The sequence below is a fragment of the Drosophila navojoa genome, chromosome 3 (genome assembly GCF_054131105.1).
Source record: "Drosophila navojoa isolate 15081-1374.11 chromosome 3, UAZ_NAV_1.0, whole genome shotgun sequence".
NCBI lineage: Eukaryota > Metazoa > Arthropoda > Insecta > Diptera > Drosophilidae > Drosophila > Drosophila navojoa.
In genome coordinates this window covers 13221927-13237634 of record NC_142891.1, presented here as the reverse complement: position 1 = coordinate 13237634, position 15708 = coordinate 13221927, and the positions used below count along the sequence as shown (strand labels likewise).

General features: G+C 33.7%; 2 protein-coding genes across 2 annotated transcripts; both read left to right on the top strand.

Moving 5' to 3' along the window:
• Positions 1 to 2765: 2765 nt before the first annotated feature.
• LOC108658205 (beta-1,4-glucuronyltransferase 1) lies at positions 2766 to 7184 on the top strand. Its single transcript, XM_089258189.1, has 3 exons — positions 2766 to 3688; positions 5756 to 6527; positions 6922 to 7184. Exons 1-3 carry the CDS (start codon positions 3282 to 3284, stop codon positions 7117 to 7119), a joined length of 1377 nt encoding a protein of 458 aa, XP_089114315.1. The 5' UTR covers positions 2766 to 3281; the 3' UTR covers positions 7120 to 7184.
• A 3390-nt stretch (positions 7185 to 10574) lies between these two features.
• On the top strand, positions 10575 to 13195 carry LOC108657679 (uncharacterized). The gene is made up of 5 exons (XM_089258468.1): positions 10575 to 10713; positions 10788 to 10926; positions 11346 to 11431; positions 12454 to 12607; positions 12678 to 13195. The coding sequence occupies exons 1-5, from the start codon at positions 10639 to 10641 to the stop codon at positions 13118 to 13120; spliced, it is 897 nt and encodes a 298-aa protein (XP_089114594.1). The 5' UTR covers positions 10575 to 10638; the 3' UTR covers positions 13121 to 13195.
• The last annotated feature ends 2513 nt before the right edge of the window (positions 13196 to 15708 follow it).

The window sequence follows — 15708 nt, the reverse complement described above, 5'->3', positions numbered from 1 at the left end:
TGTTCACTTGCTGGAAGTGCTTCTGCCTTCTGTGCGGCAAAAATATTTGTTCATATCTTAAAGCACTTTGGTTGTTTATATTGTATATTTATTCACTTGTTCGCCTCTGTTAGTTATCTATCCGTCTAACCGTAGCTCAGGCTTAGGCTAACCATGAGGACTTTAATTTGAATTTTAAAAAAATAATAGTTATTAAAAGATAAGAAATAAAATTACTTTTATTGGAATCAGCTTTTATACAATATTATTCCAGCCATATATAGTATAGATATCTATGCCTAGATATTTATAATTAGGTAGAGCTAGAACCCAAAACTGAGGCAACTAGTATAAAGATGCGTACTGAAAAGCTTGCCAATCAGAAATTACTATATATGTATTTTATTCAGTTTAACCTAATGAGATCTTGAGACTTGTAAATACATATTGGTCTAAATTAAATTCTCAATCTATTTCAATGCTATATAACCTCGCTGTTTTGAGTGAAAACTACTAAAGCACACTTTTGTATGCCTGCACATTCCATTTGCTAGTGATTATGTTCACTAGTAATACTCTATTTTAGATTACGCAAACCTTTACGTTTGCTTGTCAAGCTACATGTCATAAATGTCGTTAGAGCTACGACTGTCGTGATATTTACAATCTCTGCAAACTGCTCAGTCGACCCTCTACTGCTCTTGAATTCTCTAAAATTGAAGTTAGATAAGTTAGCATGGGTTTATCTGTAAGCTTCGGGCATAAAATGCGTTTCGATCGCTCATAATTTTAAAGTCAAATGTTTATTTTAATAGTCTAGAATACAGTTCATTAAAAATGTCTGCGTACAAGCACAGCCTTTTCCGAAAAAATATAGAATACAAGTAATTTTATTTTTATCATATTAATCAGAGTAAAAGCCGCTAAGAAATAAATAATAATAAATAATAAAATAAATACATATAAATAAATTATTTATTATTAAAATTCCAGTGCGACTTTAATTCATAATCGTCATAATAGTACTTCAGCAAATGTAGAGTTCAGCAATTTAGGGCCTCAAAACTTGACTTCTATTATCATTAATCATGAACGGAAGTTGAGAGAGTTGGAAATGTTATGAGACCCTACAAATAATGTGCACAATATAACATTGAGCAGTCCAGCTTATCTCTTAACTTTTCGCTATCATATGTTACATATTACTTGCGTCCAGTCTGCCTAAAACAAGGTATAATATATATTTATTAAATAAATACACATAACAAGTTGTCGATTTGGTTTTTATGTCTCGGTAGGTATTTGGCTGTCATATCTCTGAAAGGGCTTTTCGCATAATCAATTAAGTTCGCTCTAACACATATATGGAATCAGCTAAACCATATCATATCAAGCTTATCGATCCGTTACTGTTCATCGATAAGACTCTTAAATGTTACTTCATTTAATCAACCTGTTCACAGTAACTTTACAAGAAACATAAAATAATAAGAATTACATAAATCATGTGAAACATTTTGACAAGTAATTGTTTAGAATTCACGCAACTGAAGTCTTATCAACGAATAGTTGAATTCCAGTTATTTATCGATAAGCCACATATACATAAATCGTAACATGCCAAACTACTTTACGATAATCTTATCATTTTAAAAAGTTGTTGATAATGATAATGACAATGTATCGATGTGCTATAGCTTATCGCTACATTTACCTAACACAGATTTGGATATATGTCAGCTACTTGTCCGTTAATCAATTAAATTAATGATATTTCGTCAAAACACCCACATAAAAGTATACGTACATCAAACAGTAGTCGTCAGATAAAGCTTATCAGAGTTAAAGAACTTCAATTATTGTGATGAGGTGCCAGAGGTATTCCTCTGCTGATAAAAAACCAGCACACGCAAGAAAGAGGGAGCTGCTCGGGACTGCTCGACTAAAAGATACCCTGAACTCTGCAAAGAGTTGATATGCTAAGCATTCCAAAATAAATATATATATAAAGTCTTTGCCAATAGTACAGGAAATTCCATTGGAATTGAGCCCAAAAACTGGTATCCTTACGTCTTTTATGGAAACCAAAGAAAATTTGATGAGTTTTCTTTTAATAACTGATATATTTATGCATTTTATAACTTTTGATCTCTAGCTTTTCAAGTTTATATTCTCGAAGCGATCATATGGGCGGTAGGCTCGACTGGCGTACAAATGAGGGGATGAACGGACGTAGAGACAGACGGACAAGTGAACGGACAGGTGGTTGGACAGATGTATGATAGGACGATCGAATGATGAAGATGAAGAGATAGACAGATGGACGAACAAATAGACCGGTAAATATAGGTAGCTCATCCCGTCAACTCGATCAATAATATATGTATACATATGCATGTTTAACCTAGGCTCCTTCTTATATAAATTTTCATAAAACCGCGAATACCCAAGAAAATATATACATGTATATGATAAATTTTTGTATTTATTATATGTAAACTATGTATATATATATGTAGATTCTCATCATTGTTAATGTCTAGTCAATTTTAGTCTTTAAGGGGCTTCAACATTTCTGGATCAACTAAAGCTACAAATTACACAGTAAAATGTCTTATCAAAAATAATAGTTTCTCGCCCAATGGCAAATGCTATGTTAGATTAGGACTTTAGCAAAAATTACAATCGCCACTACGCGTTGCTCTTATCACGATCCTCGCGCGTTCTGCTGGCATACGAAGTCGCTGTACTATATTCGAGTTGAAGTCGACAGTTCGCATTTATCACTTGGCGCTGGTGGTCATTTTAGAGAGCGGAAAGTGTGCGGCCCCAGCCTAAGGAAATATCCAACTTAAAGCAAAACAAAAACCAAAAATAAATATCGTTTCTTTTATGAAAAGAGTCTGGTGAACCAATCGGGTTGAACGATATTAAGTTCATCTAATAAAAGCTTATCAACGGCAGACATAATAAAGCCAAAATAAAACGCTCAAGCTACAGCTAAAAAACTATTCATATACATATACATATAGTATATACTCTTTTTTTTCGGTAATTATCAGCTCAGTTTCGGTTTAGGCACGTCTTGGACACATCGTGTTCAGCTGGTAATGGCAGCTAGCCCAAAGAAAAGTGTGAAATTACAATGAATATTTAAATAAATTATATACATTTCTGATTCTCTACATATACAAGTTCGAGTTGTAACAAAAGATATCGCTGTAATAATTGTGCACTCGAGTTTGTCGCGCGTTTTTTGTCGGTTCGTTTATTTTTCGAGCAACTGTAGAGATTCTACATCCATGGCTGTACAGGTCAACAAACGTAGCTTGTTTCTCTTGCTACTCTTGGTATTTGTCATTTTTCTGGTGGCGCGCAATTTGAGGGAAACCCAAAAACTGGCAGCAGCCTTGGAGAGGCACAAGCTCGGCCATCGAGTCCCGTCGGAGGCGCCCGCCGTGGCTAGTCCGTTCAAAGCGAGCACGGAGGAACCTTTGTGGCTATCGCCACGCACCCAGGATCTGCAAGAGCTGCTAAAGTGTCGCAATCGCCGGCTGCGGCTACAGAAGAAACAGCATGGAAAATACTGGGTGGTACAGAACCTGATTAGCGGACGACTCAGTCGTCGCATGGCCTGCGCCGAGTCCATAACATACACCACCAATGGCGATTACACGTTCTTCGACAATCTCGAAACAGTTGCCGAACGGTGAGTAATGCGCCCAGTTTGAAGAATTTCAGTTTGGAAAGGTTCTCCTTATCACAAGATAATTCGCATCAAATTCAAATTTAATACGTGATTTGATTTTAACAGGTTTTTTATTTCAATAATATACAATGTTCAATAATTCTATGAATTTTTGGAACTTATTAATTCATATTATTTATTTAAACTTACATTAGATTATTTGTTTTTTTTTTTTTTATTTATTTATTTTTTTTTAGGTTAGTTAAAAATTGTATGTCAACAAAAATATTTTATTCTTTTAAACAATACTTCAAGATCTTTGGTTTCCCTTACGTTCTAGCAGAAGTAATCTTTTCAGCTTTACCCTATTACTATCTATGTATTTATAATTTATGTGGGTGCACTGTCACAGCTATAAGGCTGTATCGCTCAATGAGTTCTGCAACTGTAGTAATCAGAAGATTCCAATGTAGATTTTACCACTCAGACTCAAGTGAATTTCTATCAATTTGAACCACCTCCCAATGTGCGTAGATACATTGTTTATTTTGTGACGAGGCTTGGCTGCACGGCCATATAAATGTTATTAAAATTTTCTCAATTAAGAAGAGGTATATAATAAAACTATTAAATATTTTTCATTTGCCACTCCTTATTCAAATTTTGTAAACAGATTTTCAATTGATAATACCAAAGAGAGGGTGTTCAATATCATTCTATATACAGACGGATGTGAATATCTAATGGTGGAAATTTTTGTTGTCTATTATTATTTTATGATTTTTCTGACGTCATGATTATCTACTTGAGTGTTTATTGTTTATTGTATTTGAAGCTGACGTACAAATTTTTATTTTAGGCTCAAAATTAATTCAGAAATATATATATATAAATATTTTTTTTTGTAATTTTATTTCCAATTACTTTATTGGGTCAGTACATATTTTCTCCTTTGCACAAAAGAAATTCTATAAAATCTTTACAATATGTTTCTTAAGATGCCATAACACATGAAAACAATAAAAAATAGTCTTATTATAGCCAGAGCGTGTGAATATAATAAAAAAAATCTTTACAAAGATAACCTGAAGAAAATCAGTTATATATCAAATGTCAATAAATATAACAATTCGAAAGCAATAAATTAATTTGTAGACCAATCAAGTGCCAAAAAACACAAATTAACAGTTATCAAGCAAAGCTAATGAGACTTGATATTATTATGGTAATTCGAATGTATAATTAAATTCAAATACATTAAACAATAATGGACTATGAACGAGATAAAGCTAAAAATTTGTTAGAAAGAACTTTATGAGCAAATAAATTGGCACTCTAATTTCGAATTATAATGACTTGAGAAGAATCTAGTAAGATTTTTGTACCCTAAAATCAATGGCAAATAGTCGTTAAGTATGTAGAATGAAGTGTGTCAGATCCCAAATAGTATGGACTTGTTATATTCTGCAGAAAACTTGACAAAATCTAAATATATTTTCGTCATTTATATTTTAGTTGGATAACACAACAGATTTATTTTCTTTTAACTGATTTTTCATTTTATTTATTTTATTTTACTTAATTTATTTTCTTTTCTTTTAAATAATAAATAAATAAATTGATATTATAGCTTCTTTTTAACTCAACTTCTTTCGTCAATTCATATTATTTTACATATTTGCAGTTCTTAGTCATACTCCGAGAATTCCATTTAGATAGTACTTCTAGAACTGCAAGTTATTCAATAACTAATTTGCCATAGTGCTGCCGCAGCCGTGAGCAATGCACATACCTTCATATGTATGTATGTATGTGCATGTCAGTATACCTTCAAATAGGTACATACATACATATAACAATCCATGAATGCTACAAGTGCTTAGAGCATCTACTCCCGTCTACTCACGACTAAATCAAATGGCTCAATTACATATTTTCGATTGTGATTTAATGAATTTAAATATTTTAGAATGTTAAAGCATAATATTTGAAAATTTCAAAGATAAAATATGTTTATACTCATATACTTTTATATATTTCCATTAATCGAACAAGTTTTTTATCTACCCCAAATCCAACTCTTTGCAGGTGGTTCGGGCCCATTAGCTTTGCCATACATACACCTGGCTACGATCTGAATGCCACACTGGATGCCATTCAGTACGTGAGAAACTGTTTGCCTGGCAGCCAGCTGATCAGCGACTTTGTCAGCTTTCACGTTTACTTCTCCAATGAGCATATGCCCGAGTATGTGCCGCTCGATGAGGAGGAGGCCCTCAAATGGCCCTATCGATGCGTCGATGGGAATGGCACTCTGTTGACGCCGCCCTATCTGCAGAACCGGACGGCCATGTACAAGGTGCAGGCCAATCTGACGTATCCCATCAATGTGGGTCGGAATATTGCTCGCAACGCTGTCAATACGCATTTCATATTCGCCTGCGACATCGAGCTCTTTCCCAGCTTGGGCCTGATCGAACAGTTCTTGGACATGGTGCATCGCAACAGAAGTGTCTTGGCTCTCAGTCCGAATCAGCGGCCGAGAGTGTATCCCCTGCCGGTCTTTGAGATACCGGAGAACGAGCAAGTGCCCAACGATAAATTGGAATTGTTGGATCTCCTACAGAAGCGTCGCGCTCAGCTCTTCCATGCGAAAGTCTGCGCCAGCTGCCACAAGGTGCCCGGCTACCAGAGATGGATCAATCGAACGACGCCCGTCCCGGACGAACTGGAACTGTTCAGCATGACCCTCAGGCAAGACACGTTCCGGCACTGGGAGCCCTTCTACATCAGCGACAACAAGGAGCCGGTCTTTGACGAACGCGTCACCTGGGAGGGACAGTCGAACAAGCGCATACAGGTAAAATCTCTATGCATCTATATATCTATATATCTATATATCTATATATCTATATATCTATGTATCTATGTATCTATATCTATATATCTATATATCTATATATCTATTTATCTATGCATCTATATATCTATATATCTAAATATCTATCTATATATCTATATATCTGTATATCTATATATCTATGTATCTATGTATCTATATATCTATATATCTATATATCTATATATCTATATATCTATATATCTATATATCTATATATCTATATATCTTTATATCTATATATCCATATATCCATATATCTATATATCTATATATCTATCTATCTATCTATCTATCTATCTATCTATATATCTATCTATCTATGCTATTCCAATGCTTTCTATTTCTCTTTTAGGGCTTTGCAATGTGCCTGCTAAGCTACGAGTACCATGTGCTGCATCCCGCCTTCCTGGTCCACAGTCCTGGCATCAAGAATTCCACACGTAGTGCGGTGCGTGCCAAATATGCCTCTGAAATGACCAGGTTTATTAAAAAGAAAATCGAGCCCGAGTATCGAGTGCTCTACGGAAAGAACAAGAAATGCATGACGTGATCCAAGTTGACATATCAAATAGTCTAAGCCAGTCAGACCGATATGCAATTGCCATGCAATCAAGTGATAGCATTTATGAACTAAGTTTAACTAATCTAAGACTTAAATTAGAAACTCAATAGCCAAAGAAACTGCCTTTAGAAAAATAGATGTGAGTCCTCGAAAGGCACACAAATTGTTATAGATGACACTTTGACATGGTAGCCATAGCTTTAACTTGTTCCATCCGAAGTTATGAATTTATAAGTTTAAGGAATTCTTTAATCTACAGAGTATTTACACATGTATTCGATTGTTCAAGTTCGGGATTGGTACTACAGGAGAAAACAAAAAAATAAACATAAAAAATAAAATATATATATAAATACTACATTTCCTTTTCGTAAGTATAAAAATAAAAATAAATTATTAATAAGAATAATATTTAAATTTAGAAAAATTAACTTATAGACCCTTCCAAACATTATATTCATATAACTGTCATTCTTGTGAACCTATTTATATATAAACTACTTTGCTCTTGCATTACCTGAATTATAATATATTTTTAATTAATTTCTTTAATATTAATAAAATCAATCTTTAATTAATTTAAATAGTAAAATATAGTAAAATAAAATCCGTACAGAAAACTACAGAAAAGCTTATTCTTTCTTAAATATTTTATCCATTAATTATTTATAAATCGCTGTATTTAAATTATATCCTATCAATTTTAATTCTTGACGTCTGTCCTGCATTAAGATCGAACTCATCGTTGACTTACCGTTCCATTAATCGATTGAGATTCATAATAACTTTTAAATTGCTCGGCATTTTTTCTGTTTTCTGGTCTCTGTTCAACTTTTGTATCTGGCTTTATTTTGTGCAGTCTGGCAACGCTGTAAGCGAGTCAAGTTTGAAGTTCTTTGCTAAAAGCTTTTAGCAATGAAAGATTGCGCTTTATAGTCACTAGATGGCGCTTTCAGACGGAACGTTTCCATGCTTGTGGAATATAAGATTTTTATAAGACAAATAAGTGTAAAACATATATATTTTTTTTAAAGTTAGAGTTGAACAATAATTTAAAAATTTATATAAATAATATGTTGCAACTAAAACAATATATAGAAAAATAAATAAAATCAATTAGGTTAGAGTACACCGTTGACAGAAATAAAAATATGATATATATAATTTTTTGTTTTTATTGTTCACACATTGCAGTTTCAGCTTAAACTAAAATTTATTAATACCATTATGAAGTAAAATGTCAGACAAAAGTTCACGACTTTGGAAATATTTATGAGCATCAACATCAGCATCTGTCAATCTCTCATCAGAAATATGTTTTATTGTGCTTAATTTCCACCATTTGTGTTTACATTTATCCGCTGTTGGTGTAGAATGAATAGCATTGGGATAGTTCACTGTAGTTGCATTAATAACGGGATTCAAAGGATCCGAGCCATAAAACTGTTGATATTGTTTACTTCTCACAAGACTCATAATTTGCTCAAAGGCAAGCAAAACGAAGAAGTCATAGACAACGAAAACTAAAAAATAAAAATAAAAAAATATATATATTATATACTAGGAAATAGAGAAAAAGAACGAGAGAGCGAAATATAGAGAGAGTGAGAGATGGCGTGTGAGATAGACAAGGAGTATAAGATAGAGAGAGAGAGAGAATACGCACTTGCGTAAGCAGCTGCCGTCACAGTTAAGACTATTAACTTTTCCAGACTAACGAAATGCCGAATAATTCGAAGAAACAAGACAGTAATTCCAATGATTTCCACGATAAAAACAAATTCAAAGAAAGCCAAAGGCAGAACAAAATAACGTTTCAGCTGAGCAAAAACGAAGACAGAATGAAACAATTTGAAGAGTTGAAAGTATATTTTACAGATAATCCATAAGCTCACGTTATAGGCACCATAGCCGGCGACAACGCATGCGATTCCATGGCCAATGCTATAGAGCTGCAGGAAAAATGTTGCTATTTCTGGATCTAGAAGATAAGAGTGTAATATATGAAAGTTATACTTGACTATCGATATCTAAATATTTTGTCATTGATGCTCAATGAGAATGTCATCAAGAAAAAAATGATTATATTATATACAAATTATGATTTTTTATTATATTTATAAGTAACAGATTTTCAATTTAATTCACAAAATTTCTACTTACAGTGCTCAAAAAAATTGATCGTATCTCGCACCATATAATAGCTGGCTCGATGGCTCAAATTGTCATTAAATTTAGAAATCAGCGAGAAGATAAAACCCAATCCTTGCGTGGTAAATATAGACATGAGTATGATCGTTTTTAGCTGTTAAAGAACGAAAATTTAATATAAATATAAATAGATAAACATAAATTTGTTATGCCCAAACTTAACTCTAAATACATAAGTATTTATTAATTTTAGAACAATTTTAAAGCTTAGAGGAAAACATATTACACGGATCAGCTAAAAATTGAAAATATTAAAAAATACATAAGAAATAAAATATACAGAACTTATTTTTGGTGAATCTGTTATATTTAGATAAAATGTCATATGTTTTTAAAAAATATGTAAAGAACTTAAAACAAATAAATCATATACAAATTAATCAAAGCATATAAAAAGTAATTAGAAATATTAAATTAAAGAAAAACTGGGGCTCAACAATAAATTTTTTATTATACATTTAATTTAATCAATAAATTTATTATTATAAATTGAATTTCTAAATTCTAAAAAATATATTTTTACTCTTTTTATTAGTATTATATATTTATTTATGTGTATGTATTCATATATTATATTTACATTTTTTTTTTTTTAATATTTAATTTCGTTTTAGGTAAATTTTTCCACCAAATCCAAATTTTCAAAAAATACATATATAAACAAAAAACTTTAAATTCATAAAATAATATAAGATGAATATAATATTAATGATAAATAAATAAATAAAATAGAAACAAAAAAAATTACTGGTAAATCAATATAAATAATTATTATTTCTTAATGTAAATAAACACTGTCGAGTCTACTTTACTTTACTAATTAATTTTTTACTCTACCATTTATTTTTCTTATTTACATAAATATATAATTTAAATAATTAAGAGCATCAACAGACCAATGCGAAAATGCTGATAAGGATAACGCCCAAGCGCACTGATGCACAGAAGATGTAGGTCTTCATGAAGAGCATACTGGAAAGCAACTGAGAGTAGCTTCTCAGGCGGACTTTGGAAATCCCTGTGAACTCCATGACGTCCAGCAGGTGAATGAAAAATTGTGACCATTCGCCTTGCATTACGGACAAATTCGATGCGTGTTATGAAAGCGAATAGTAAAATATGCAGATAGAAATCTCAACGGCTGGAACATGCTTTGTCATTTAGCCAGTCCATTGTCAGCTCGTAGCTCTTTCGAGGGGTAATCGAATCGTGGGCTCATTTGGATGGCCAGCGCTGTGCCAGTTAGTTGTCTGCCATGAAATATGGCCAGCGATTTAAATTAATAAAGCCCCGAAAATGTTGTTTATGGAAAGCTATTTGTGCTATTGCTCTGTGCGTCTTGGCGTTATGAGTGTCGGTGTTCTGAGCATTGTAAGTGCAGTTAATTCCCCGGACATATAGGCATGTATGTGAGGCAATGGATGATACATAGTTGCTTTTTGCAGATCTTTTCGATAACGCTCAGCACCGTCTTCTTTGTGCGCGGCGCACATCTGTTCGATCAACTTATCGACCTGCTCGAAAATGACTCACAGTATAAATCGAGCAATACTGTACGAAAACTCATTAACTGGATACATGAGTGTGAGTATGCCTAGCGAGGGGGAGGGGTATTATAATATAAATAGTAATTGTTATATTATATTTTTAATTGACTTTATATAATTTATATTTAAAATAGGTTCGAATTATATAATATATATTTCTCCGAAATTTAGCTAATAAATACTCCTGCCAATATATAACAAAGCAAATAATGTATATAATATTTCAAATGGCTCTTGTCATACTTAATGATTTTTTTTCGAGCTTGAAAGACTGTGGCCAATAAATAATATTTCTTAAGGAAGTTAAGCAGATAGAATTCCTATTGTTTGCATATGGGTTGCTCTCCAGAAAACCCTTTTATTTGGAAATAGAAAACATTTCAAGATTTTTTTTGTAGAAACACATAAGGAAAATAATAATGATATTTATTTCTTATTATGCATCCCAAATTTCAGCACCCGATAATGTCATGATATTTCTACAAGTCATGTGCTATGTTCGCATAGCCTGCGCTATTTTGGGCATCATTGGAGCTTGGAGGGTATGTAGTGGATATTTTTCCAATTCTATTTTTATATAAGTACATATTTATAAAATATTTAAAAAAATATATATATATTATAATATCTGTATTTTCAAATTCTATTTAAATAAAATTATATATATTATATTAAAAAAAAATTATAATATATTATTAAAATAAATATAATACATTATGATAATATATATAATATATAATATTATGTATTTTTAAAAAGTTTGCTATTTACATATAAAATAATATTGTTAAGCTACATCAAGTTTTTTCATAATTATTTTAAAAGAAAAATGGAAAAATTGGTTTAAAGCTCACTAGGCTATATGTATTTATATATTAGTTATTTTATTTTATTATTTTTAAGCAATATGTGATTTATTTTTGTCTTTTATTTGGGTTTTTTTTTTTTAAGTTGGCTAAATAAATATTAAATTAAATTAAGCCAAAAGGTAATTCATTCATTTTCCATAAACATTTTTTATAAGTTATTAACAGATTTTATATATCCCAATTATCTATCTTCATGGTATTAATATATAATAATAATATGGAATTACTATATAAGATTAAAAAATGCTAGTTTATCATTTTTTTCAATTCCAAATTTCTCTTTCTAATTCTTAGAATTTCCTAGTCCTAGTTTAATGATCTAATGAGTGCGCCGAATATCTCAGTGCTTAGTATACAAATGAAGGAAAATTATAAAATAGTTAAATGAATGCAAAATTAATTGAATTCAAAATGTTTCAGGAGAGACCAATTTACTAAACAAGTCTGTAGCTTATGGAACTTTATAGATAAAACAGATTTAATACAATTAAAACAAAGGAATCATGCATTATAATGCTTAGTGAGCGTAGTTAATCGCACTTGTGTTACATTTCCACTAAGATGTATGCATAATTAATATAATATTAATTGAAAGGCTAAAGCCGTCTTAAGAATTGCCAAATTGAATTAGCTTTAATCCCTCTATTATGCCTATTGTGCCTTTTGTCTAATGGAATTCCGTGCTGCATCTCAAGCTCCACAAATGGCTGTTGCTGCCGTTGGCCTTCATGGAGCTCGTCTATTTCCTGGGCATCACAATCAGTCACATTGTCCTGATGATTGTGCTGAAGAAGCAGATCAACCTGGGCCTCCTCATCGTGCTCACCCTGGTGGGCAGTTTCTACTGTCGTGAGTGAAGGGGAATCGATATATTAAACTGTAGAATAAAATTGATTAATAATTGCCTTTGATTCCAAAGTGTTTGCTGGCTATAATTGCGTGACGTGCATCGCCCTGTTCCAAATCATAAATCTGGTGCGAAGCAACAAATATCGTCAGCTCTACGGCGAGGATCCGTTTAATCCGCTGGTCACGAAGCGGCCACGCGGCGAGGTGCAGCAGCTGCGCGTGCTGGGCACACCCGAGGACACCGACATCGATGAGCAGAAGCGATTGGCCAAGCTGGGCCTCTGGCCGCGTCGCCATCCGCAGGTCATTTCCGTCATTCCGATGCAGACGCCAGCCGTCAATCTGAAATGGTGGCAGCAGCAGGCCCTCGACAGGGATGACAAGCTCCACGACTCGGCTGTCTATCGTAACTGGCAGCGCGATGAGCTGTTGCGGGGCGTGGGCGGCGAGGTGGAGCGCAAAAATGAATTGAATCGACGCTACGCAGAGGTGCAACATTTCCAATGGCGCTAGGAGAGCCTTAGGTGATGGGGTCCATTGCAACTTATCTAAAATTGGATTGGTGATGCGACTATGTTATTCTTGTTTAAAAAGGCAGCCTTAAAACTACGTGGATAATATTCAAATTTAATTTATAAATAAATCCAAAAAAAAAATAATAAAGCTATTCATTTTTATGAAGAAGGAAGAAGCTTTTAAGTTTCCAATATTTATATGATTTTCTTACAAATAGCATGTAGAAATATACTTACACCTTAAACATTTTTAAATTATTATAACTTCTATATATATCCTCAAAGTCTTCCTTCTATGTCTTTACTGTTCAGCTGAACGATCATTGCACCGCACTTTACTTCACTCCACTGCACGTTTGACCACCAACAGGCCTGGGCGACTGAAGAAATGCTGAAACTGCTGCCCATATATATAGGGCGAGCTTCACTCAAACACTGAGAGGCGGTCAAACGATGAGCTCGAGAGCCGGGCAGAGATCGTTGCAGTCGAGCTTTATGTGTCCAATGGGAACACTGCTGTGTTAGGAAGACAAACAGAGAGATATGCTGTGAGATTAACAGGGATACATACACATGCAGAGAATCAACATCCACAACGCTCACACTCCTACAAGACAAGATCCATTTATGCTCTCCCTCTGTAAGCGGTAATTGAGTAACATTCTGTTTATTAACAGCGTCTGCAGTGAACCAATAGCAGTCCACACCTACATATGGATCAAACCAAATGACCAATGGCGTGTCAGCAGCTAAATGAGTGAGTGAGTCCACTATTTGCTCGCTCTCTCATATTGCAGCTGCGCTTGCAATTATACGAAATTCACTCGTCGGACACACATACACTCACACATATATATTTTCCCCTAGTGCGGGTCTTTTAATAGGTATATCTTAATCTGCTGATACTTTTAATTATTGCATAAGTAATTTAGCTAATATAAGCTTCAATTTAATTTAATTATACGCACACTTGTATATTTTTATCGCATTTGCTCTATCTCTTAATCCAGATAAGTTTTGCACACACACGCACATTGAATTAAAATCCACCCGACGACAGATTTCTTGGCACTCCCTTGGACCCACAACTCGACTGTCGTTAGCTTGACTTCCACTTACCTATCACACACACACTCACACATACACATACACATGTTCCACAGTTAGCATCCACTTGTTGAACACACTGCCAATTCGCCACGTGCCAACGCGGATGTTGAGTGGGTCTGTTGGCAAGGCTCGACTCGAAGCATTTTTTTTTTTATTTTTTTGGCAAGCTAATCCGCTGCTAAGCACACGGCAGATAATCAAGAACACGTAACGATAGTCTTACGTGTGTCCTGTCTATGTTACGGAAATGTTTCTTTTAAATTGGCAGCCGTTATGGTGTTATGTGATTATAAAAATTATATTGAGGTATGAAATAGTTGTTTAGACGAGTGAATGCATAAATTTAAGAAATATATGCAGTTATTAATATAATAAAAGAGTTAGTGTAAATGTACTTTACATATATTAGCCTATGAATAACTAAGCGTTAATATACAATGCAATATAGCCTCAACATTTCGCTTAAACAGTATGTTAATAGATGCATACATTACATACATACATGTTCGTCAACATTGTGCATATGTATATTGAGTGGTTTAATCATTACCACTCAATTGCGCTCATTGCTACGAAGGCACTATGTTAATTTTAACATTTCTGTTAAAGTTAGATTATGCCACTGTTAAAAGGCACTCAATCGTTATTTATGCCAGGGATCTCTTTTGCATGCATTGAGTTAACATAATCTTGCAATGCTAATTATTCCGATTGGTAATAATAATAAATGAGTTTACAGTCTTACACTCTTTTCGCTTAGAATAGAAAGCTTCATTTTAAGCACAGCTGACCATGATTCAGGGGTAATTCAGCTCAATTTGATGAATCTCCATAAAACTCAAATTGTAATTTCACATAGTAAATGTAATATAGCTCAGTAGTTCTCTGGTTCACTTGGCAACCAGTTAGTTTTATTCATTTGGCTTAAACTTGTGAATTTCATCAAACTCGCAAACATTGCGGCCGTATTCAAATTTATTTATTATGCATAATTGAGTTGCCAACTTTGTGCTTTGGGTCCATACAAAACAATTATTTGCTGGCCCACTTTTGAGTCTCCGATGACGCAGCAGTTCGACTGATAGACTTCTGTTTTACTGTGGGCGGTGGGCGGGGCTCAGAAAAGTTTTAATTAAATTAGTGCACAAGTTGGCAGCACTGCAGCTGAGTAACTGTAACTGTCAACATAGCGCCGAATTCTCTGCGGGCGTCGCCTATGTGACCAGAGTGCGTCTGTGTGTGTGTGTGTGTGTGTGTGTAGACAGACATTGAAATTGACTGTATCGTCTAGCTCACGCTCTCGCTCTGTCGCTCTCTCATCCATTCTCCCGGATTCCTTCTCTCTTCTGCCAGAATGCTGCCATCAGCAAGTGCCCGGGCGCTATTGCTAGACACTTTGATTTTTCGTTTGGCATCCACAATAGTCCAGAAACTTTTCGCATCTCCCTTTTATCTGAGCGCTGCGCATTTGACGGC

Excerpts from the sequence above, each read along its gene's own strand:
- LOC108657679 (XM_089258468.1), top strand. The coding sequence starts at position 10,639 with ATGTTGTTTATGGAAAGCTATTTGTGCTATTGCTCTGTGCGTCTTGGC. Across the intron at positions 10,714-10,787 it reads GTGTCGGTGTTCTGAGCATT|ATCTTTTCGATAACGCTCAG; the intron begins GTAAGTGCAGTT and ends TGCTTTTTGCAG. Across the intron at positions 11,432-12,453 it reads GCATCATTGGAGCTTGGAGG|CTCCACAAATGGCTGTTGCT; the intron begins GTATGTAGTGGA and ends CTGCATCTCAAG.
- LOC108658205 (XM_089258189.1), top strand. The coding sequence starts at position 3,282 with ATGGCTGTACAGGTCAACAAACGTAGCTTGTTTCTCTTGCTACTCTTG. Across the intron at positions 3,689-5,755 it reads CTCGAAACAGTTGCCGAACG|GTGGTTCGGGCCCATTAGCT; the intron begins GTGAGTAATGCG and ends AACTCTTTGCAG. Across the intron at positions 6,528-6,921 it reads AGTCGAACAAGCGCATACAG|GGCTTTGCAATGTGCCTGCT; the intron begins GTAAAATCTCTA and ends TTTCTCTTTTAG.